The following is a 25,625-nucleotide window of genomic DNA, read 5'->3' on the forward strand; positions in this document are numbered from 1 at the left end:
AATTCCTGTTGGTTAATTGCTTTCAGTCTTCTTGCACCTTTTGGGGGTCCTTCTTAGAGGGTTAAATGGATCTCCGCAGTCCTCTTCTCCTTTCTCATAGATCAGTCCCTCCTGCATCAATCACAATGCCGCCACCAGTCCTGCTGCTGCCTTTGTATTAAAAATCTGAAGTTGTGTATGAATGCAAGTGAAGGGGCTGCCGCACAGATGGCTGCTCCCTCTGGCAGGCTCTCCTGGCTTTGAACATGTGGGGTAGGATCGTGAGCACCCCCAGGTGATATCTGCATATCACCGGTGTCAGGGAGCTGCAGTGGGCGCCTTGGGACTCTGCACAGGGTAAAGAAGAAGCCTGAGTAGCTTCTCCTGAGTGTTCTCATGTAAGAACCACGGGAAGTTTGCTCCATTATGCTAAGACAGAGAGGAAGGGCAAAAAGGTCCCAGTGTAGCACAGAAAGGTCAGCAGCTCTTAACTCAGATGAGAACGTACCATTCTTCTCAGTAGTTAAGCATTCTTTCTTATATGCATGTGCTGTATGAGACACTTGTATAGGAATTGTAATGACATAATCCCAGCTGTTATGTAGGAACTTGCACTCTGAAGTCAGGCATGTGGACAGATACAGGGAGGAACCAGAAAGAGACATTTAGCTCCTTCTCCTCCCATGTGTCGGGAGGTCAGGCTGGCAGCAAGCCCTGTGACTTTAGGAAGTGGTTAATCCTGGGTACTGGAACCATGCCACAACCTGGCCTCAGAGATCCAAAATGGACTAGTGCCAGAACAGCCACCTGTGTCACATTTGGGGCTCGCTGCCTGCCTCCCCCACAGCCCTCTGGAGGCTCATTCCTGTCTACACTGATACCCTTTTTGTATCCATAGGGGCTTGTTTGGCTGGTGGCCCCACACACCCAGAGTGCTGCTTCGGGACGAAGCTAGGCATGGAGCCAGATGCAGCAGAAAACCCGAGAAAGGGTTCTCTTCCCTCTGAGGCTGGGAGGGCCGAATGCTCAGACCCACAAGGATTCAAAAGGGAGAGTCAAGTTGACATCATTAAAAAAAAAATCCTGAAAAGTGCCCAAGATATTTGGAGAGAAGGTTGATGCTCTGATTATTTCTGTCTCAGGCACATTTGTCCTGGGTAGATACCAGGTCACATGTCCCTGAAAGCTGCCCAGAACTGATCAGAATAAAGACTACATATCTAAAGCTTGAAAATGTTAAGTGACTTTAAAAATTTTTAATGAAGATCTTAGAAGCCAGGAACAGACCTAATGTGATAGGCTGATGCTGGACTGAATCCTTAGCTCTGTGCCTTTGAGCAGGGAGTAAGGCAAACTGTCCCATTCTGGAAGGCTGTATATGGGGGCTGTTCAAGACTTACGTCTAGACTACTCTGAAGTGTGAGGCACATACTACTTTATACATAAATCTTGCACTTAGTTTATTAAGTATTCTTGGTTGGGGCCGTGGCACAGAAGAAGAGGATTACGTAAGACAGTTTAGGGGTAGAGAGTATAGAGGCTCTTTTATCCTCAAATTTGGGGGGTGTGGAAGAAAAAGAATATGGCTTCCAAATGATTAATTCTGCTTCCTCACCCATTCTCTTCCTCTTTAACATTTTATAACTTATATACCTCAGACTGTTTCCTTCCTACATCATCACCTTCCCTGCACCAATCACATCAGAATCTCTCCATTTTTGTAATCACACAGACAGAATACTTCTACAGGGCCCCATGTCATTGAACATCAGTGAGTCCTCTTCTTTTGGTGTCTTACCTGCTGGTTCTGTACATGCCCAGCCTCGGCTATGGAACAGACCATGTAATGGAAAGCAGGACTACTAAAGAACTAATTGATAATTTACTCCACCTTCTTCTTTACCTCCTCACAGCCTATCTTACGTCCTTCTCCCATTTCTTACCCACTCAGGCTCCTCTCTCATCTCCCATCTCATTTCGCTACATCACTTCAAAATTAAAGGAGATGGTTGAAGGCATAACATTTTAGATGACTTAAACCTCATTACAAATGTGTCTTAATAGGTCATTTGAAATCCATCACTAAGTTAAGGGTCTTTAGTGTACTAGGTTCTGTCTAGCACAAAAGAAGTAAAAGACATAGTTGTAGCCCATTAGAAACTTACAGTTCAAAGGTAAGGGTAACCTAGCTGACGGTTTAGGACCTAGAACATAGTAAGCACTCAACAAACATACAGTAAGTGAATGCTCATTTGTCACCCTGTTGATTACCACCACTGACTGATTTGGGTGACAGGATGGGTGTTCCCCTGTTCCCTTACTTTTCATGTGCAGGTCTCCTAAAGCTTGCACAGGAGACGGTCTTTCCCATCAGAAAGCCAGCCCTTCTTAGGTCAGAGGGTTCCACGGCACTGGATTCTACTCCTCTTCCCAGCTCCAGATAAACTTACAAGGCTTATTTGTAGCAGATGTATACTTGTATGACCTACCCAGCTTGTTATTTTCTTTGTCTCTGTGGACTGAGTGGAGGGAAGCGTAGCAACAGGTTATTCTCTTTCCATCAAACACTTGGATTGCTATGCGTCAGAACGTACTGGCAGCCACTGTACCCTTATCCAGCAAGCATCTGCTTTCCTTTCCCTCTAATGTCTGCTCAGATCTGCCCTGCTATCAACCAAAATGGCCCCAGGAGCTCAAAAGCCATTTCCGTTTTATAGATGAAGGGAATAAAAGCAAATACACTGGCCCCTTCTCCTAGGTTCTGCAGGTTATTTCCCAGTAATTTAGGTATACATTACTTCGAAGCCTAATAGCCACACATTTGGAGGAGTCCAAATGGCCACATACTACAAAGCGGTCAGTTAAAATTATCTTTAAAAGGATAAAAATAAGCTTATAGTCATGGCTACAGTAGAATGCTGGATTTTGAAAAGGATTAGCAAGTTAGCCATTAGTTAATTAATAGTTAATATCAAGAAATGCAGAGAAATTCACATACTTGGAGACACAGAGAAAGTGGTTTGTGAGAAAATACTGAGCTGAGTTTGTGGACTTTGAAAACTAGACAGGGCGATTTTGGCATTTGTTTCAGAAATGGGAACGCAACTGGTGAAGATTTCTGTGGTCCTTGGGGCTGGTGGTGACATCAAAGCTTTCCCATTTCCAGGTAAACACTAAACAGTTGCATGTTGGAACCATCAAAGTATGACATACTGGGTTTTGGAGAGCTCAGATGTAGCTAAGAGGGGGAAATGTGAGGTAAAGATTTTAAGTTTTGACTAATGATTTTCTGATGAGAAACTGCCATATGGGGGAACCATTCAGAAGAAACACCAGCCAGATTCAAATCTTGCTTCCTATTTCCCACCCCAAAATCTATAGGCATTCCTAGCCTTCCGGATAGCAGAAGATATGGGGAAAGAATAAAATTGCCAAAAATATACTTCCTAACATTTTGATTTGTTAGGAAGATGATTTGAACTATAGGTAGGCGGGGATTCTGAGTTGAGAAAAGGTGTGGAGTTTTAGGGTGGGGCATGTGGAGGCTGTTTCAAGGGAGAGTTCCAAGGGGGATTTTGAAAAGGAAAAAGGACTTTCACCCCACCAGATAAGAAATAATCTTATCTGATGAGTACGCAGACGACTGGTATTGAGAGAAAGAATAGTTTCTCCTCTGTGCACTGGGGTGTAGTGGAAAAGTGCTTCTTCCTGACTGGAAGTAGAAAACATGGTGGGCAGCTCTGGCTTCATCTGTGATACCAAGTATCAGGGTGAATAGTAAGAAAATCCAGTCAGTCATCAGGTTTCCAGATATCAGGATTTTAGTCTTTGTGTGGATCCAACTTCTTTCCTTGAATAATGTAAAGGGGTGTTTGAATTCTGCCCAATGAGTTCAGTGGATGATAGAGTCACAATTAACTTACCTAACAACAACAGTGAGGACTCATAGCATACCAAAGAGAGTGAAAGAACTTACCCTTCTTTTGTGGATAGTGGAAGCATGCCTGATTCTGCCTCAGCACATGGGGAACTTGTTCAGTTGTGTAGGAGCTTTGGACAAAGAACTTCATGTCTAACATCACTTCCATACATCCTGCATGAGGTCTTTTGATATTGGTTCTTAGTCAGTGGGCTAGTTCTACCCATTCTAGCTCAGAGTTTAAGTTAGCCAAAGGTCCCCAGCCTAGCTTATCAGAGGTTATTTCCAGAAAGCCTCCTCCCTCCAGGGACTTCTGACATGAACAAACTGGAGAAGGTGCAGAGCTGGAATGGATTACCCAACTGGCTTAACCAAGATAAAGGAAGAATGCACCCTCGACTGGGGACTCAATTGGACTGATTTGAGTTGTTGACTATTGATTGGGCTTGGTCTCCTTTGTGGTGGTTGAGATTATAGCATCTCCTCAATCTGACTACTGTACGAATTTCTGCATTCTACCAAATGTAGCATATATGTGTGGTTGGCTTCAATAAATCTTTCATTTAAAAATGAAAACAAGCAAAAGCAAGAGTTTGTAATGTAATGCCCAAATTCAGTAACGGCCCTTGATAGATAACCTTGGTTGAGAACAATGAATTCCATCCATTTTAATTTAAGGGCCTTGGTAATTTCTGGAGTAGTTACTTTGTTGAATCAAAAATAGGATTTCCTAAATTTTCTGAGCTTTTATTTCCCTTTTACAACGTTATACACAATATCTTACACTAACATACACAGTTGTCACAATTGTCTCCATAAAGCGTTAGAAAGATATTCTCTTTATGTTCGTTGCAAATTTTAGTTACACATGTCCTGAGTCATGAAATTGAAGGGAAGTAAAAATTATTCCAGATCTAAGAGGCAACTGTTTAACAAATGCAAAACAATTTGGATAAAATATCTGAAAACAATTAAAACCAAATCAACCTGTACTTTATCTGTGTGCTGAGATTTTAGGTCCAGTGGATCAGAATACAGGGAAAAAACTAATGAGAGTCCCTCAATGGATCCTTCACCCACCAAACAAGATTTCTTCAGAAACCGACTTGCTCTTGCAAATGACCTTGACCAAGGAACAGCTGTGTAAAACATACTTAAAGTTGTATTGTCAAGTGGTAAGATGAGGATAAAAAGCTTGTATATATCTGTGTAGGAATATATATATATATATATTGATGTATAAATCCCTGAGGAAAACTAATATAAATACTTACATATGAAACTAAATCAACATACAAGACATTGAAGAGATGAAGATTAGTCTATGGTTGAGAGCTGGCTTTTTGAACCTCAACACTTGGGAAAAGGGAAATGAAGACTTTTCACAGCATTACAGAAACACAGTAAATTTGGAGGAAAATAAATGTTTGTAAGAACAATAACTTCCAACTTGAAGTCATTCCCCCCAATAGAATGTTGAGATGTAACGTGGATGTGAGTTTTCTGCTTCCTAGGCATTTACCTTATGAATTCATCCCAGTGTTCTTAGGCTAATACACACGATGTTAGGGAGCTGTTCTGTCTTGCCGTTTGTCTTTCAAAAACCCCAAGGCAATACCCAACATCCCTTAAGGCAAAGGATCAATGAACAGAGTTGTATTTTACATGTTGCCAATCTGAGTTGTGGAGAATTTGTGCTTAAACCATGATATAGAAGTTTCAGATCTTAGAGACGCATTGATCTCCAAACAGGAAGAGAACCCCGAGAGTAGTAGTTCTCTTCTTCTGTGGTTATGAAAATCAGTACAGGGAACAATGATTTCTCTCGAAACTGGGAGGCCAAAGAAGCATTTTCCCTCACGTGGGTTGTGCTATAGATGAGAACAGTCGAGAGTCTACGTGTTTTTGAGTATTCAGGATTCAAAGACCCACTAGTGACCCCGAGTGTCACATACGCCCACGCACAGGCGGATTGGGAAGAAAGCCCTTACCTAGCTACATCCTCTTTTTAAAAAGATTTTCTTCAGTCTGTAAAGAAGGTGGCAACAACATCAGTGCTTTAGCGGCTCACACACAGGGGTTGCTACGAAACACCAGGTCAGAATGAAAACTTAGGGCTGTTTTCCAGCAGTGAGCTGTAAAAAAACCAGCGTTCTTGTAGTTCAGAGGAATCGTGGCCATGAGGCTTGCCTGGCTGCGGGGTGATGGAACGTGCTCTGTTTCTACACGGATAGATCCAACACGGTCCCCATCCTTGGCATGACCCAAATGTAAGAATAATAGAAACCCATTTGGTTTAAACAACTTGTCTCTCTTCCCAGGCAGTCGCCTGTAATAAATTAGAGGCATTTGGTTACTGCTTCTTCAAAATCTTGGCATTCAGACCAACTTTTTTAGAGGCTGTTGCTCTAGGAACGCGCTGTTTGATAGAATCAGGGAAGTTTTACTTCTGAGTGTTACAGGTTTTCTTCTGCTTGTCTGATGATTAATTAGGAACTCATCCATTAGCATTTTGAACAATAGCTGATCTGGAACACTTAAAAGATCACTGCCAAATTTGGGGCATTTCCAGTATTTAGTGTAAGCCAAGCTTTTCATTTTCCTGAAATTAACGAACCCCTTCGAAGTTAGATTTCTCTTCATTAGTAGGCTGAAGGCGGTTTGAGGGCAGTGCCTGAAAGCACAGTGCAGAACTGACTGGACATGGAAAAGTGAAGCACAAGTTACAGTCTTTTAAGTAAAATGTAAAAACAATAACGTTTCTTTCCCCTTCGTAATGTCGATCATAAAAATGATCGATTACTGGGAAGGTTTCAAAACTCTCACACACCTCCCAAATTTTCATTCTGATAACATCTTTTGAAAAAGTCTTGATGTTACATCTGTAGCACAACTCAGTTTTGTTATATTTTATGAAACTAGCCTATAAAACTCGTAATAATTAGTGCTGCTACTCTCTCCTTCACCCGATACCTGGGTTTTTCTTGTAGCTTTCTAACTGCCCCCAAGGGCTGTCTGTTCCCTTCAATCCTACACATCTCTAACACATTAATATTCCTGAATACTGAATTGTGTGAAACTATCTGAATGTTCTTACTTGTCAAATTCTGAACATCCAAGGTTGTCCTACTCTCCAGTATGGCTCCCAGTCTTTTCTCTGGCTGCCATCTCCCACTTCGCCGGCCTGCTGGACTACTGTGCCTCAGCCAAGCTGGGCTTCTATTGCCTGCTGGCGGGCCATGCACCTTGCTTCAGGCCTTCCCCAGCCTCCTTCCTCCCTGCCAGTCTTCGAGGTCCAGTTTAAGTCCGCCATCTTTCTGTGGTCTCTGGTGCTGTAACTTGTCTATCTTTTGATGTGTTTTGTCTTGTCTTCCCAAGAAGAATGTAAGTCCCTTCAAGGGAAGGAACTATGACGAACTGTGATGTACATTTTAAAATTCCTTTCCACCTCTAGAATAGTACACAGTAGGCTACAGAGGATAATTTCTACTCATAATTCGACAAAGAGCTTCAGGGTTGTCACTTTACCTTCCTGCCTTTCTTTTTTTAAAAGAAAAATATCAAAGAAATAAAATACAGTTGTCTTCAGAAGCAGTTTTTGCTTAAAGGCAAAAGGCACCGCTGCCACTTTCACAGCCTCTAGACGTAGAAAACATCCCTCCACTTAAAAAAAAAAAGGTTGCTACTTTTTTCTCTGTTGTCCTGGCTTGTTTCATCATCTTACTATGTAGTATTGTATAAACTGACAGCAGAGATAGGATCTTTAATGAAATTTCTTAATGACATCTAATGTTTCAGTAAGGATGAAGTCAGGGTGAGAAAGAGTCTTGCAATTCCTGCGTCTGGGTGCTCCAGTCTCTTGGAGAAGTGCAGTTTAAGCAGAAGGCCACAGCTGTCTTCTGGAAGTGTCGGGGTTCATAAGCAGAAAGAACCACTCCACCGAAAGATGAGGGGGATGTTTCTGCACAGGTCGGGAGCAGCACCCGGTCCCTTCTGCGGCCTGGTGTGGTCTGTGTCCAAGCCCGAGCAAGGATCGCCCTGCTTTTCTGACTCCGAAGCTGGAACCTCGGAGAAGAGGGATTTGCGGACCAGTGCTCTGGGGTTCCCTGCAGGGGGTGGTTTCATCACGGGACAAATGGTTTAAACCTGTTGGAGACTTGAAAGCAGAATGTTTCATGTTTGTCCAGGGAAAACCCTTTGAGTAGTGCTTTCTATAGTATCTCGTGTCTCGTTCACTTACCTTCTTCAAGTCTTTACCAATGCGTTTCTTTCTCCATGAGGGCACTTGTAAAAATTCAGATTTCTGGGTCCTAGCTCAGTCCCTTTATTGGAATATTTGTGAGTGGGGCCCAGGCATCTGCATTTTAAATGCACTGAGGTGATTCTTTGGCCCACTGACATTTTAGAGCCATTACCTCTTAGACTAACAAATTGAATGATGTAGTAAACTTCAGCACTCAGATTCTATCCATAGGTGGAAATTTAGGACAGAATAAAGAGTTGATTACACTTACCTTGAACAGAAAGTTGGTAGTTCATCAAAACCCAAATGAATCTTTCTGAATTCTTACATTTATCATCTGTGACCTTTACTATCACATACAATAAGATTTTGGTTAAAATATACATGTACACAGGATTAGTGTTCTTTATAATAAATCGGTAGAATTGATTGTATATTCCAGATTATCGCATGCACTTAGGAAAACAATAAAATGAATGTCATACATTAAGTTGTATAATAAAATTAAATCTAGTTTTCAGACTAAATTTTCTCTTGAAACATCACCATTAATAATTTTCTTCCTGAGCCTAAAACTAGTAATGCTTTTGGGACACTTGGAATTCTCATAGCCTGAAAGTTGATTTAACTTAAAGATGTGAGTGTGGCATTCTGAGCGTCTGAGCATACTGGTATTTATGGAATACAGGCCAGTGAGTCTCACGTGGGGGGGAGGGGGGAGAGAAAAGGAACATGAGATATAAAAGAGGTTGAGAAAATTGATGAGGACCTACATATTTTAAGGGGAAAAAATAGAAATTGTTGTGTGACACTAGACCAAAGTTTTAAACATACGTATAAGAACATATGATTTAGGCAATGCTGAGAATGTTGTTTTTGGAGTTTGTCAGACGTGCAAAATAGTCAAGATTTTTCTACCCAAATAGCTTGTTTCCTAAACTTGTTTTCAAAGAGCTTATGCATGCATGATCTTGATAAGGCATCTAAACTTGTTTCTTATCTATAGATTATTTTCTCCCCTCTTGCCTCATTCCCTTCAGAGATGGTAGCATTAAATGCTCATACTTCTGAGCAGGAAAACTGAATGTGTTGTGTTTCTTCCTCATGTATGTAAAGCTGTTCATCTGAAGGCAGTGGGCTCTCCTGTAAAGGCCTGTTGCTGGACGCCGTCGGTGTTTCTAAGTGGGTTGTTTCCATTCAGCACTAGGTCACATCCCTTCTCCTCATTATCACATTTTCCAACTGGGACAACGCTTCAGCATACAAGCATGCTCTTATTTCTCCCATTTTTTTTTTAAAGATTTTATTTATTTATGTGACAGAGAGACAGCCAGCGAGAGAGGGAACACAGGCAGGGGGAGCGGGAGGGGAAGAAGCAGGCTCCCAGCCGAGGAGCCTGATGTGGGGCTTGATCCCGGGACTCCGGGATCATGCCCTGAGCCGAAGGCAGATGCTTAATGACTGAGCCACCCAGGCGCCTCCTATTTCTCCATTTTTTAAGCAAAAGATACCTTGACTGTTGTAGCTATGCCTTACGTGCCTGCTTGCCTTTCGAGTGAAACTTGAGAGAGGCAACTGCTCCAGTTCTCCACATACTTTATTAGACTCACTGGGCCTGCACCCCTCCCCTGAACTGGTTGAGTCCAGAGCATCACTCATTTCCGCCTTGCTAAATGAATGGTCCACTCTCCCTGTCAAAGAGTATTTGACACGCTTATCCCCTCTCCCTTCTGAAATAATTTACTAGGCTTCAAGGGCACAACCTACTGTTGGCTTACAACTTCATTGGCAGCTCCTTCTTGGTCTGTTTGCTGGTTCTCCCTCCTTCTCCCTCTCTTGTCAGAGTGCCCCTGGGCTCTCCTTTACTCTCTTCTTTTCCCATTCTGTACTTAGCTTCTTTGGTGATCTTATCCAGTCTGCTAGCTTTCAAATATGATCTTTATGAAAGTGACTCCCAATTTTATATTCTCAGCTCAGACTCCTATCTCCCACTGCCGCCTGGCACCCCTCAGATGTCTGACATATTTATTAAACTGAATGTGTCCTAGCCTGCTTCAACTCTACCTTCCCACCTCAGTTAATGCTAACTTTGTTCTTCTAGTTGCCAAAAACATTGAAGTCATCCTTGACAATTCTGTTTCTTTTTAACTCTTTTCTTAAAAAAGATATTTATTTATTTGAGAGAGAGAGAGGGAGAGAGAGAGAGCACAAGGGGTGGGGAGGGGCAGAGGGCCAAGCAGACTCCTTGCTCAGCACAGAGCCCATCGCGGGGCTCGCTCTGAGGACCACGAGATCATGACCTGAGCCAAATCAGACGCTTAACCAAATGAGCCACCCAGGTGCCCCGATAATTCTGTTCCTTAAGCCCCATGTTCAGTCTCTCAGCAAAGTGGCTGTCTCTGACCACTTCTCACCACCTGCACTGCTGTCACCTTGACCAAGCTGCCTTCTGTTGGGCTAGCCGCCCCACTCCTCCTCTTAACCCCTAATTATTCTCAACATGGCTGCCAGAGCGAACCTCTACTCAAACGCTCCATGGGCTCTATTTCTAATGGAAGCCAAACTCATCACAAGTGATCTGGATCCCACTGAATGTCCGATGGCCTCTCCTATTCTGCCCACATTCGTTCCTCTGCAGGCACACATAGCCTCACCATTCCTTAGATGTACCAAGTATGCTCCTGCCTCTAGGCTTCTGAACTGGCCTTTCCCTGTGACTTGGCTGATTCCTTCCTCAGACACTTGCACGTCTCCTTCCTTCACCTCCTTCAAGTGTTTACTCATGTGTCACCTTCTCTGTGAGCCGACTCTGATCATCGCATTTACATATCACCACCGCATCCCCTACATCCCCTTGTCCTTTTTTTTGTTCATAGCAGTTACAACATTCTAACATATATGCTATTTCTTATTGTCTATAGCTCCTCATTAGTTACTAATCTTATTATGATATAGATTTTTGTTTTGTTCTTCCTGACATCAGAAGTGTACCTGGAACAGTAAATATTTGTTGAGTAGTCAGATGGGCCCTATGAAATGCTTATAAGACGGTTACTCAAAACCAATTTAAGTGATGGTAAACATCAAAGGAAGCTGGATAGTAAAGAAATCAAGAAGTTATGGGGACTTCAGGATGAAATATCAACCTCTTAAAAGATACCTAAAAGCAGGCAAACTTTGAAAACACAGCCCTCCTAACTTTAGCTACCTTTATTAAGCACCTATTCTGTGAAAGGCGTTGAGCTTCACACGTATTACCTTTAAACCTCACAGGAGTCCCCCAGTAGATTACTAGCCTCACATGTTGATGAGGAACAGAGACTCAGATTATTTAAGTAACTTCGCCAAAATCACACATCTAGTAAATAATGGAACCAGAATGTGAACGCAGATGATGTGATGCCAAGGCGTCTGCTGGCTGTCCTCTACCACAATGATTCTTCCTTTTCTTGGTGAGTCACAAACGTAGAGAAACTAGTTTCTAAAAAAGGACTGTATTTTTTTTCCTTGCCTCTGATGAGAATCAAGAGTCTTAAAACAATAGAAATGTACACAAGTTTCTTTGGAATTCTCTGGGAGCCGTATGCATCTATCTGCAAAGAGGTAGGCTCCCCCCATCGTGGGCTATGCCCTAGAGACTTAAGTGCCCTGAATCTGTGATGAGCTAACATGATTAAAATGAGTAAAAAAGCAAACCACCCGGTTAAAATTCAAAAGTGACATTTCAAGAGCAAATTCAGAACCAGGTTGACTAATATCAGTATTAGTGTTATTTACCTATAGCTCTTAAATTGATTACCTAGTATGTACTCAATAATACATAATTGGATTTCACTGGCCTACAAATGGAATTTGTACAAATTAATGATTTTGTGTCTTAAAAGTGGGGGGCGGGGCACAAATAAATTTTAGCAAGTCCTGAGAGCAGCCCTCCAAACACGAGGAACTGAAGTTGAGCCCATTGTCTCAGGAATGAACTGGCACAGGACGCTGGCTAAGTCATCTCGCTGCTCCAGGCCTCGCTCCAATTTTTAAATAAGGGTATTAGATTGCTAAGTTTTTCATCAATTTTTACATTCTGTAGTTCATCATGAATGACCTCACATTAAAAAAAAATTCTTTACAGCATATAACCGTAAACTGTATCTTTTTATGCCAAGCCTAGAAAGAATTGCTAAACGTCAGGCTGCCACATTCCAACAGGTCTCAGTAAAACTTCCCTGTCAAGGAACTGTAGTATCTTAAAACTTTTATGGAATACAAATGCCTCCTCGGCCCTTTGAAACTTCATCCAGGTGACGCCCAAGGTCACTAAAGTCCTGATTTTCGTCCCAAGGGCCTCCCACTCACTACAGCCCTAGGGCTTGAGACAGAAGGAAAGACTGAACTTTCTATATATAATATGATCCAGGAAAAAGTGCTTCCAAAGCAAGACCATGATAAAGAACAAACTATTTCTATATGGAAAGCACGAGCGAAGAGGAGAATGACGACTGATACTGAAAGGAGTGCTTTTTAAAATAAACACATACAAAAATAATACACTTGTGGACTATGTAAGGCATTTTTCTTTATTATTTTTCAGTTTATCTTAGTAATGCCAGAAAAATAACAGCCATTATCTTCACTTTAAATGCAAACCAAATACTGCTGCACACAGAGTACAAAGATTACCTACGAACATGGTTAGGTACAAAGGCCATATTAGATGTATAGACTGCACTTTGTTTTTACATCAGAGTAAGACTGACAGAGCAATTTTTTGGACAATTATTTTAGCAAATACCGTGCTACTAAACAAAGGCAAATACACACACACACACGTATATATATATATACACAAACACGTTTCAACTAAAGTTATACATGTCACTTTGACAAAGGCTTCTTCTCTGGTGAGTTTCACCAGATATTTGCACCCCAAGGTCCCCTGCCCTGATCCCGCCCCCAAATGCTGACTTGATCTGAAGAAAAAAATTAGAGATGTTCTTAATTAAAGGCACATTTGGCAGCTACTGAAAGTGGCATGCATCCGGCACAGGTGCGCTCTTCCTAAAGCCACACCACATGTGACTCCCGTCCTACGCATCTTGTTTCTTTGAGTGGTAGTCCAATGTGATCCACCTTTAGCTAACTTGCTTTATAATTTTGCAGCAATTGGCTACTTAATGCACTATTTTCATTAAAGGCAAAAGGGAAATTTGCTCACAGTCGACAGAAAATGCACTTTACGGTGTCAAAAATGGAAAATAAGGCATGACATTTACAAAACAAGTTACAAGTGCTTTTGTTTAGATTTATCATATAGACATCATGCTTCTTAACTGGAGCTCAAAATATTTCATTGGCTCATGTATAAGGGATTATGAAATGATTTTAAGTTAGTAATGAGATGTTTCAAAAGAAAAATACGGAATAAATAAACTAAGTCATCACTTTCCCATATAAATAATTCTGCATAATTCTTTCAGCCAAACTGATATTAACCTTGTGATGTTTGTTTTACTGGTAAAGATTAATGTGCAACAGGACCAAACTTCTACACTAATATGGGTTAAAAGAATAAGTGAACCTACCCATAGCAGCAGAATACCAAGAAATAAATGGTTAAATTTCTCTCTTTCTAAATCAGGAGGAAATGAAAGGTCTTCCTCAATATATACCACACTAACAACCTGGGAACCTCTCCTTCCACTTCCATGATTTGTTTTGCCAAGCCACTTAAAACGGAATTTAAGCTATCATTAAAAGGATGAAATACATGACTAAAGTAAGCTAAAATTGAGAATTAAGATCACGGTCATAGATGCCAACTAAGTTTTGGTTTGTGTAACTTTCAGTTTGTGAAAAAACCCATTAAGGAAGAATTTAGAACCATAATATAGCCTCCGAGTGAAATAGTACTTGTTCACTAGACTGTTGTGTTGATTGTAGTATTAGTGTGGCATGCTCTTTTCTAAATTCATATCCATTAAAACATTCTTGAGCTGTTAGAGCATAGTAACCCGCTAAACACATAATTTGATACCCAACAACCTTTAATTAAGCAAACTTTTAATGTTTGTATACTTCCTGATAAGTCTGTACTCTTAAATTACATTAGGAGTGCTAGGAACAGTCAACTATCTGTCTTTCAATAAACTTAGAAACATACACTTCTCTGTTCCTGTTTTACAAAGTGCTTAGATGTGAAAAGCCTCCCTTTCTATTGTTATTGTTTAACAGCCCACTTAATTCAAACTTGAAATATTTTTATTTTGTGATCCGAAGATAATGAACCTTCTAAGAACATTCCCATTTCTAAAAGAAATGTCCCATATTGTGGAATGTGGTTTAGAAATAGTCATGCTGCATTGACTGTCTTGTAATGTCCTGGATTCAAAAGCAGAATTTTGTGGTGATGCAGTTCTCTTCTCAGCCACTTCTTGTCCCTGAATAAGTACATTTTAGTTACTACAAAGAATAAATTTGTCAGCTAGTTAATGTTTCACATATGAAGAAGGCAAGGATACGGTTTTCTCACCTCCGTTTAAGGGCATCCAATTGAGATTTTTCTAATCAGTTACCACTGCAGAAAATATTTTTACCCAAATGTCAACTTCAGAATAAAAGTATCCTCTATCCACAATGCTGGTCTCCACAGTGAAGTGGTCTCCCAGAACCACTGGGGTAGGAGAATGGTTCCCTTTGGGAGAAGTAGGATTAGAACTCCAAATCTGAGCTTTTCCTCTTTAAAAGATCAGGTGGGTTGAAGAGCATTATTGAAGGCTAACACACTGGCCAGAAAGATACTGAATGGGCTCCAATGTAACTTCTCAGGTTCTCATTTGGAGTGGGGTGGGGTAATTAAAAAGAGAAGTGATCAATAAGACATATAAAGGGAAATCCTATGGAAAATGAGGCTGATCTAGTAAAAAGCCATGGGGGAGTCTGGAATGTGTATTATGACTATTTGTAGCAGCACTAGTAAGTAGGCTTAGATCAACACTTGTTGCATGAATGGTCTTATGGACACTTTGTGTACAGGAGTGGATTTGAAATTAATTTTTTGGGAGACTTTTAAAAGGAGACATTTACAAAGAGAAAAATGGCTACCATAATAGGAATGGTACAGATATTAAACAAAAAAGATTCAACTCTAACAAATAAATAAGAAAGGATATGATAGGATGGATTGCTTAATGATGATGCAATCAACATTCTGGTCTTAAAGGACTATACACTGTACTACTGTGATATGCATTTAATGCTCTAATAAATATCACAGGAAATTATTAAACTACTAGGTTTCCACCATGATGCAGCACTTCTAAAAATGTCTCTAATGGCACATGGTTAACAGAACCGCTGCGATGTTGCTTCATTATTCTGAGGACACATGCAGATACTGATGAACTGGCTACTCTCTGATGATGGAATACTGCACATTTCACGGACATTCTAGTGGAGATTAATAAAACTTTTTCTCTTCGACAAGTTGCATGCATTTCAGTCACAGTATTGGTTAGACTCAGAAGATCAGTACATAGGCTTAATGAATAATCTGTATTATGATACTAATGATATAGGCAGATGTTCTGTTATGAACAGTTTTGATAGAGCACAGACCTCAAGCAAGGTAGAATGTTTAATATAAACTAACAAACCGTATACATGTTGCCTAGGAAATTAAAAAACTTACAAAGTTCTGCTTAAAAGATACCCATCCTATTCTAACCCAATTTTTTCCTACATGCCAAACTGTAGCTTTAGATCATTCTTTAAGATGAATACATACATCCAGAACTAGAAAACCAAGGCGTACCACATACGTGCTTTTATGCTTAGTGTTTGCGTGTGTGTGTGTGTATGTGTGTGTGTGTGTGTGTGTTTCAACTGAAAGAAATAAGAATCAACCATTTTCTCCATATAATAATTTAATATATGCCAGCCAAACGAAGTATTTGTATCTTTATTCAATTAAATTAAAACAGACCTGCCGGGTTTATTATATAACATTCACTATATACACATGATTTCGGCAATGCAAGGTAATTCTAGATATGGGCTGATTACTCAACTATCAGTAAAACATGAATGGTGTCAGTGATGCCCAGCAAGTGCTCCTTCTCACACTGGGTGACTGCGTTTCCAGAGTATGGTTAGAGGGACAGCTATGAGCCATGACATGGATTACCAGTAAACTTTTGTGGGAGAAGGGGGGAAAAGAACAATCTAGCATAGATTAACAGTCTCCTAAGTGTAAATTGTATACTTGACAGTTAACAGTTTTAAAAAAGTTCTTCTGTCACATTAATGACACAAAACTTCTCGTTTGAAGGCAACACCATCACGTTTTGTTTGTGTAGGGAGGGTGGGTGGGGGAATGCTCTTAAAATTAGTATAATTACTCCTTAAAAAAAAAAAAAGAAAAAAGAAAAAGAAAAAAAAAAGTACCTCTTTGGTGAAGCCTCGGTACCCATTCACTTCACTGTAATAATCTGTAAACAGGACTGTGGCACAGTGCTGGGCCTTGACTCCGATGAGGTCAGGCACCACAGCCACTCCTCACAGTCCTCTGAATGATTTTTAAGAAAATATTCTAAAGTAGGACGAGTAAAAGCAAAGGAAAACAAAGGAGATATGAAGATCCCTGTTTAAGATTTCTTTTTAAAAAGTGCATATTTTGAATTACAAAAACTGTCATCATGTGGGCCCGCTGGACACTAGACTGTGTTTTCCATCCCTTTAATGATAAAGATCACTTCACAAAAACAGGACTCCTGCCTATTGGCCGGAAAAGGTCCCTTTACTTGATTTTCAGGTGCAATCAATTGTCCAATTCCTCTAGGTCAGTCTTTCCAGATTCTAAACGAATACCATTTTCATTTTATAATTACGTCTGGGTTAAAATTCATTGTCTCATACTGCGTCTTGAAGTAGAGTCGTTAGTGTTTGGAGCTGTCATTGAACTCCTCAGCGCTGGCACACTCAGCGCGTCCATCGCCAGCAACGGATCTGGGGCTGGGCAAACGTCCGTCCCGGAGCAGAGACCCTCAGGACGAATGGGCGTTCTCCAGCAGCGGTGGGCCATCCCTGTGCATGGATGGGTGTGTGTGCTCCCTTTTGTAAGTTTTTGGAGGGAGTTTAGGGATATGTTGAGAAGTGCTTTGTCGTGGAGGAACAGGCGGCCCAGTGACGGAAGGAAGGTCCACTTCTTGTGTCAGTGGTGGCGATGGCAGATGCCTTCTCGTGCCATGAGGAGAGGGTGTTTGAGGAGGAGGCGGTGTAAAAGGGGAAGGGCTGTTCGGGAAGAAGGCATTGCCATGATCACTTTTTTTGCCCAAAGGGGGAGGCTGCAGATGTAGTGGTGAGCTGGAGAAAACATCAGGTGTCCTCACAGGTTCTCGTGGTGGTAATAAGGGAGGGCTCTCAGGAGGGTCTGATAGCGAGGTCCGGTCTGATATTGAATATCGTGGTGAATAGGCTTTTGATGTGGGCTGCCTAGGAGGAATTGCTGGGGGGCTGTCCAAATGCTTAGACATAATCTAACACAAATGAGAAAAAGAATAAAACACAAACTTATTAATAATTAATGTAGTATCATGAATACATTAAGAATTAAGTTGGGGTTTTCACACACTATTGGTAGAGCCCTAGGTGTGGATCAGTGAGTTTTGCGATATGTTTTAAATGGGGGCGGGGGGTTATGCCAATTTGTTAAGATTTTTTTTCAAAGTTTTAATTTTTCTCAAAATTTTGTTGTTTGCTACTGCTTACCTATCTATCTAGTATAAAATCATTTATGATTTAACGTAAGTTCATCTCATAATTTTAAACTTACTATATTAACATTTTATGATGTTCTGCAAAGTGTCTTGACTTGTCCAGGTGCTCTGCTCTCTGGACACTCAGAACCCCTGAGTCGTTAATGGCTGGCAAAGGAAGAAGCTTAAACAAGTGGAAAAAATGGCTATGATAAGCCTTTAAGGTCTCTTCCAACCCAGAACTGTCATGCAAATCCCATGTAAAAGCAGGTCGGATTTCTATTAAAGGCTCAGAGAGGTAATGTTCAAGTTTCACTTAAAATGCGCTTTCATACAAAGCTTCACACCTCTTCGCTTCTTTCTCTTCCTCTGTATAGTCTCTGCTTGAGATTACATTATTCTTTACTGATTAAACTTGTTTTTTCCTTGACAGTACCCAAAATCTAGATTTATAAGGGTTTTGAAAACATACCAAAAAAACTACGTGCAGAAGAAAGGAAATAAACATTACTTCAGGGTAAATCCGTGTTTAGTCCTTGTCTACACTCTATTCAGCTCAGCTACCCTGAAGTGTTAGCCTAATCCTGTGGGAAGTGAACTAGACACGGGGGCATGACTGTAATGGAACCGTAATGGCTCCAGTGTGCAGATGACGGGACTCGCCACTCACCTTAGACGGCGAAGACTCGGCGGGGGCGGATTCTGGCCGTCTTCGTGGAGGGACAGGAGGGGGGACAGGCACTTCATCAGTGCCCTTGGTTAGACTTATAGATGATACTGAAGCAGATCCTGTAGGATGTTACATTTTTTTAAAAGTTCACAGGAATTTTATTTCATCTATTAATCCTGAAAAGGCTTAGCTGGAAACTGCTCATATTTATTAAAAGAAACGTACAGAATTATCAAAAGCAGTTCAATAAACCAATACACAACAGTATTTCCTTTATTAAAGCAAACTGCTACAAAAGCATGCAGAAATTTCCTAGCAGAATTTTCAGAAAAAAAAACCTGCCTAAGATATTCTGTTATTTTGCTTCTTGAACAAAATAACATTCCCACTGTTAATCTATTATTGGAATTTTTTATTTGGGTATGATTCTCAGATATCTGGGAGAAACAGCAAACTACTAAAAGCTTTTGGAATGGTAATTTTGTTAAGCTTTTGTGATGGGCTCATTTTCTGAGTTTATTAGTATAGAATTTCCCTGCCCTTACTGGATATTCCTTGGGGCTAGTTTCTCATCTTAACTGCTCTCCCCAGGGATTCTCTCAAAGGAGGCCGGGGAGAGAACTCATGTCCGGGGGAGGGGTCTCTCCTCACTTTGCTTAGGTATAGGCTGGCTCTCCTTGGCGGGTGAGCAAATTCAGTTCATCATACTCGAATCCAGAAATTTTAATTGTGACGGAGCTATTTAAGATGATGGAGGGAGCCCTGATAAAACAGAAACTACACTAGAATCTAATGAGCCTGACTTGAGAATAAGTTGATGAACTGGCACAAAAAGGGTAAGTAAAGCTTCTAATTGGAACTTATCCTATAGACATTTATGATGACAAGGGCAGAATATAGGCATAAAGTAATTACATTCTGAAAGACATTTATGTACGTTGTTAGTTTATGCACAGTATATAAAAGATGAAAAAATATATAAATGATCATTTAGAATCATACTTGGCAGGTTCTTGTTTTCCTTTAAGCATCGACAATTTTTCTTTTGTCGATGAAGAGTTATAAGGATACAGAGCTTAGAGTACTCTGTGCCTGACATCACTCACATGGGCAGCAGTTCGATGACCTACCTTCTTTCTTAAGAGACTATGTAGTAACTTAGCTTCTAACTAATGTTTTCCACTGTATACATTTTGAAATCATTTGCATGAAGGACAGCACAACAGCTAATCTATTCGTTTAAAACTTATGGAATCACTTGGTGAATTGTTAGTTGACTTTAAAAACAAAAGCAAATATCTACAGTGGAACTTTATTTTGCTTAACAGTGATGAATATTTAGGCTGTATAATTTAAGTAGTTACAATGATAAGATAGTTCTTCGAAAGTCAAATAACAGTCATTTGCCTAGAGTCTGTGCCGTGGCCAGGCTAAGTGTATTTCAGGATTTCCACACTGCAGTAGCTGCCAGCATTCCCATATGCGCATGCATGCTCTTGCTGTTTTGTTTTGTTTTTTTTTAAGTTGAGCATTAAAATATATTTAGAACTCTATAGTTGGAAAAGAGAGATGGTTAAATGTGGAAGTCACCCAATATAATAATGTTCTTTTAAAAGAGAAAACAGGTTTTACAAAAAGCATTAAAAGTATCTAAGTTGAAGCAAATCATTTATGATCGGAAGATAGCACAAGTGAAGCCCTCACTTCTACGATATTGCAAGCAAGGTACCAAGGCTGCCAGACCCAAGAAGAGTTTTAGCAGGGAAGGTTACACTTGGTTTAATTTTTAAAGCCAAAGCGAGTATTAGGAGTCTTAAACCAAATATACTAACTTGGGCCATGGGGCAGTGAAACTTGGATAAAGACGGTATCGCTGCCTGTGAAAGGAAACAAGAAAGAGTAGATTTTTTTCTTTCATTGATAAATTCAACTCATCTGTAAAAATGCATTTATGATAAAAATGTCATTTTGGTCATTCTAACTGTAAAGAATGATACAACAGTCTTTAGTTAAAGCTCATGACTTCTTACTTTTGAGAAAAATAAAGAATTAAGTTGAGTTAATATCATATGGGGAATTTTGAAGATTCCTTTTAGATTCACTACCTGATGTCAAAATAAGTAAACGAAAAGCATTCATGAGAAAACTAAAATATCCTCTATTAGCGGAAGACTTTAAAAAAAATGTATAAACCCAATTCAGGCAAAGAAGTCAGCTGGACGTATAGAAATATGTCATTTTCTAAAGGTTATTTTGAAAACTCAGATGTGTGAAATTAGTAAATAATGAATTTGTTACATCAATTGAAAAATAAAAGGGACACTGTGGAAATGTTCCTGCAGCGCATATGCACTCATCGCGCAATGGTTACAGCTCCGACACTGCAAAACAAGCTTGGAAGTGACACGGCCTTTCCCTTCTATATTCCTGAACATTTAAAATATCAATAAATGTTTGGCGCTTGACATATTTGATACAGGAAACTCACTAATTTAGAATGCTTAATTTCAACAGTATTAATTCTTCTAAGAAAAAGAACTGAAAACCATAAAAGCCAAAGCCCCAAGAGCATTAACAGAAAACTGAGACAAGAGGCTAAGTGATCTGTGCTGGTGCTAAATCAACACAGCTGTTGACGGGACACTGCCTCCTCTTACCAACACGCTGAAGCGATAGTATCCAAGAGACGAAAATCATTCCTGTAGCACTAGTCTGAGCTGAATTTTTAAAAATTCACGTTCCTCTCTCTTTTTGCACAACCGACCGTCACTCAAACAATTTGGACCATTGTTTTCTCCTAGGTGCTTTGGTCAGAACAAGGATAATTTTATGTTCCAGGTTCAGTTGGCAAGACTATTAAAGTGATTGCTATTTATATAGATATGGTGGGTTTATTTCCCACATAGCCCCAATTTCCAGCCATCTATCCCATTAATCTCCTTTCCTGATGCACTGATATTTATTTGGAGGCCATGGTTACCAAGGGTAGCAATCCAGCTAATTCTACTAAGTTATCTCTCGGAAGATTAATGTTTCTACTCCGATAGTAACTGAAGCTGTTGCTCTGTCAGTGACTCACTCCACTACTTATTAGGCACCTACGATGGATGGAACAGGGGCTAAACGGGTATTTACCTCTAGCGTTTACCTACTTACTTTCCCCCCCTTTTCTTGGAAAGGAAGTAAATATGGCTCCTGGAGATAAGCCTCGAGAACATGGTAGTACACTTACTACAATTTGGGAGTAGAATAGAAACACAAAGCTTGTGACAGCTACAAACTGCAGGCTTTTAGAAAGGATTATTACCCCTCTGCATACACACCTGCACATACACAGACTTGGCCTTGGTCATATTCACATGTATGTGTATGGCACAGGCTTCCGTTTGTGTTTGGTAAGTTAAGGGCACTTTCTGATTTGTCATTTTAAACAAATTTCTTGGTCTCACTGTCTAGAAAATGCTAAAAAAAAATCTCTTAGAATTATTCATGCTAGAATACATACTAGAAATTCCATATGAGCTAGGTACTGAACAAATTTATTGATAATGAGTTAGGAGTGAAGCCCAATTAATTAAAAAACTAGTATTAATTTGTTAGGTATAAATCCCAGACAAAAAAAGATCAGTGGTTCTCAATCTTGGCTACACATTTCAATCCCTCCGGAAAGCTTTAAAAATACGACAACAAAAACCTGATCCTTAGTGCCATTACCAGTCTAATTCAAGTGTGGGCTGGGCATATAGGTTGTTTTTTTGTTTTGTTTTTTTTTTAAAGCTCCCCAGGGATCATACTGTATAGTCAGGATTGAAACCCTGCTGAAGATACTTTCCGATTTATAACCAAGTCATTCTTGAAAATAGGAACAAGCATTTTCCTATAGAAAGGAATTCTATAAATCACGAAAAACTTCTTAAACTCACAAAAGCCATTAAATGCAAATGTATCTGAGATTAGAAACTAATTCCCAAAACAATCTTCTATGAAGAAAAGCCTTGCATTCCAGCCTGAAATGCTTGGACTACTCTCTTCTGGTCAAAGCTTCCTCTCCTGAGGGCTCGAGGTGAAGCTCACTGGCAGCACAAGCCCAGGTGGGCCCTCACTCCTTCCTCCTCTCCACCTTGTGATGGCAGCAGAAACAAAGCAGCAAGCTGGGTGGTCTCTCCTCACCACCTCAAAGGCGGAGGTGGCCAGGGCAAGGTGTGGAGCAGGGCTCTGAGTGGGAGGGTCCAGGCAGCAGCACTAAGTAGGTGGCCAGTTTCCTTACCTCTCCGTCCTCACCACAAAGCTGCCCGTGACCACTCTTGCCCATTCTGTGGTCATCTTTGTGTCAACTTCCAAGCACTGTGTCTTCACCACTCATTAGCATTTTGCTGAGCCCTTACGTATCTTCTCTGGTATAGCTTGCAATCTTACTGAGAGTGAAAAATAAACATAGTACAAAGAGAATCATGGCATTTAACAATGGTTAAAGCAGTAAACTAGGATTTTCTTCGTACTACGATTATTTTTCATCTCTCAGTAAGATTATGAGCTTTACCAGGGAAGATGAAATGTATAAGTGCTTGGCAAGGAGTGAGATATACAACAGATACTGGCTGATTAATTAATTATGGTTTTAAATTAAATTATTTTGAAAGACAAAGTATAAGAAGCAAAAAAGCCCTATTATAACTGATCAAAAATTCTAATCAAACTTTGCCTTTTGAAAAACTTAGGCAATGGACCTTTTTGCTGTTTTGTATTGAGTGGAATATGTTCAGATGACCTAAGAATGTAGGCACAGCAGCTCTTTCCTGACAGGCCCTGAGGACGTAGGAATTCTCTCTGTGGTGGCAACACAGTGGGCAAGCTGGGAGCTCCGGTGACCCCCACAGCCCTAGCAGGTCTGTTAAGCAAAGGTGGGGTTATCGGCACGTGAGGACCTTGACTGCACAAAGACCATGGGTAAGTTTTAAGTAAGGGACTGAGCGTACAGATGGTTTTATATTATGCTGGCTTCTCTGATTTCAAAATCAGTTATTTTCAGTTTTTAGTAAGAGCAAAGGGAATAGCAACAGGAATTTTCTTTATCACAAAGAAAGGGAAATTGAGAAAACCCTCCAAGCTGAGCTTACAAAGCCTAACTCCTGGAACAGTGGTTTCTCCACCTTCCAGCTGTTGAATACTGTTCCCCTGCCACACAGGACAGAGCACTGCATTCCAGAATGATTCCTTCTTCCTTGACTGCTTTAAAGATTCAGCACTAGTAGGGAACGTTAATGTGCTTATCTCCTGTTTTTCCCACCTCTTCCATTTTTAGCTACTTTTTAAACTAAGAGAAGTAGAATTTGCAATTGACAGCTTTCACGTGATTTCAATTATTTATTTATGTGGGAATCTTTATAATATAGACCATAGCTATCTGCTCTAAGAAAAAAAACCCTGCAAACAGTTAAATAGGTCAGAATTAATAATGATTTTAGGTTGGGTGTATTGCAAAAAGTGCTGGTTTTATTACTTAATTTTAGAGGTTTTATGAATTGGGGAAAATAGGTGGGAATTTTTTTATCTGGTGTTTATTTGAACTTACCAAAAATATCTGGTAGCTTAAAATGTATATAACGTGACTCCATAATAATCCCCGGTAGCCAAATAAAGCCAAGATGTAGTAATTCTCAAAACAAACACACTTTAGGTGGTAAAAAGACAAGACAAACTGCTGGGTAACTATGAACGTATGTACCACACAGGAATAAGTAAACAGGATTCTGGGCCAAATCTCAAAATAATACACCTCCAAAGAATAATTTTAAGTCAATTTTTGTTAAAAAGTTTGATTCTCTGAGTTGGAAGAAACCTTAAAAATCTAGCTGGATGCCCAGAAGGCACAGAAAGTCTTTCATGTAAAATCAGAAAGCTCACTAGCAGACTGAGATCCCAGACCGGATTCCCAGCTCCTAGGCCACCTGCTTCTCGACCTCCTTCCCCCCAATAACAACACACTATCTCGCAGGACTGGATTCTGTTCTGTCAGGTACCAGCGGAGGACTTGATCTGTACACTGAGCTGAGACAGCCAATGGGAAGAGCATGTGGAAGTGGCTGAGAGGGGTGAGGGTGATGGGATTCAAGTTTTGATTTTATACTGAAAAAACGGAGAGAGATGGTGTGTTCTTAGAGCTCTAAAGCTCCATGTGGAATTGACTAGAAAATGAGTGGAAGCAGGGTGACCTACCTTTCAAAGGCAGCCTCTTCAAAGGGCTGGAGCTGAGCTGTAGTGTTTGGAAGTCACTAGCCATATGTGGATAAATAGCACGTGAATGTGGCTAGTCTGAGTTGAGGTGTGCTTAAGTGTGAAATGCATACTGGAGTTTGATGATTTAAAACAAAAAAGAGAATAAAATAGCTCAATAAATTTTTATCTTGAGTTCATGTTGCAATGCTAATATTTTGCACACACTAAGTTAAATAAAATATATTATTACAATTAATTTCACCTAATTCTTTTTGATTTTTAAAATGTGGCTACAGAACACTAGAAGTACACCCGTGGCTCACATTATATTTCTACTAGACAGCACTGATCTAGAAATAAGAAAGGAAGGAGCAGTAGTATGCAGTCTGTGAGGTCCGTACGGCTGGGCTTGGAAGCACAGGCGGTGTATTAGCGGGAGCTATGCAGCATCTGCCAGATGGTGTAGACTGAGAAAGGGTTAAGTAGGAGTTTAAATTGGATACTTGCTGCAAAATTTGAAACCTACAGAGTGTCATGGAAAGGGAACGATGTACTGAGTAGTATTCAAATATAATAATTTTGGAGGCAGCATTTAAAGCACTGGACTGACAATCCTTGCAGATTTTAGGAGTTATTTTTGTCTCCTCTAGATACAAAGAACGCATGTTAAATTCACCAGTTGAAAACAAACGCTCAAATCAAGTTTAAATTGCCAATTTCGTCACCAGGCCTTCTGGTAAAGTGTAATAAATTTGAAGAGGGCTGTTCCAACAGGTTTTTAAAAATCATAAGTTGCTGGAGTTTAGAATTTACTTTATATTTTTATAATAATATCTTTCGAAATGGTATTTA

General features: G+C 40.2%; 2 protein-coding genes across 4 annotated transcripts in view; one reads left to right on the forward strand and one right to left on the reverse strand.

Annotated features, from left to right (window-relative positions):
* ARHGEF33 (Rho guanine nucleotide exchange factor 33) overlaps nucleotides 1–5,078 on the forward strand; it is a 45,816-nt gene extending 40,738 nt beyond the window's left edge. The window contains exon 16 of one of the 2 annotated variants that reach the window (XM_040623131.1): nucleotides 4,916–5,078. In XM_040623131.1, coding sequence (XP_040479065.1) covers nucleotides 4,916–5,045 — 130 coding nt within the window. In that variant the 3' untranslated portion in view covers nucleotides 5,046–5,078. Of the gene's footprint in view, nucleotides 1–3,070; nucleotides 3,444–4,915 lie in introns of those variants that run through there. The other variant, XM_040623132.1, reaches the window with a different exon arrangement.
* Nucleotides 5,079–12,698: 7,620 nt separating this feature from the next.
* SOS1 (SOS Ras/Rac guanine nucleotide exchange factor 1) overlaps nucleotides 12,699–25,625 on the reverse strand; it is a 140,647-nt gene continuing 127,720 nt past the window's right edge. Inside the window, exons 21-23 of one of the 2 annotated variants that reach the window (XM_040623133.1) lie at nucleotides 20,390–20,434; nucleotides 18,558–18,676; nucleotides 12,699–17,668 (exon numbers count right to left, since the gene is read on the reverse strand). In XM_040623133.1, coding sequence (XP_040479067.1) covers nucleotides 17,177–17,668; nucleotides 18,558–18,676; nucleotides 20,390–20,434 — 656 coding nt within the window. In that variant the 3' untranslated portion in view covers nucleotides 12,699–17,176. The remainder of the gene's footprint in view (nucleotides 17,669–18,557; nucleotides 18,677–20,389; nucleotides 20,435–25,625) is intronic. The other variant, XM_040623134.1, reaches the window with a different exon arrangement.

This window comes from Ursus maritimus, unplaced genomic scaffold, assembly GCF_017311325.1.
Source record: "Ursus maritimus isolate PB19 unplaced genomic scaffold, ASM1731132v1 scaffold_6, whole genome shotgun sequence".
Lineage (NCBI taxonomy): Eukaryota > Metazoa > Chordata > Mammalia > Carnivora > Ursidae > Ursus > Ursus maritimus.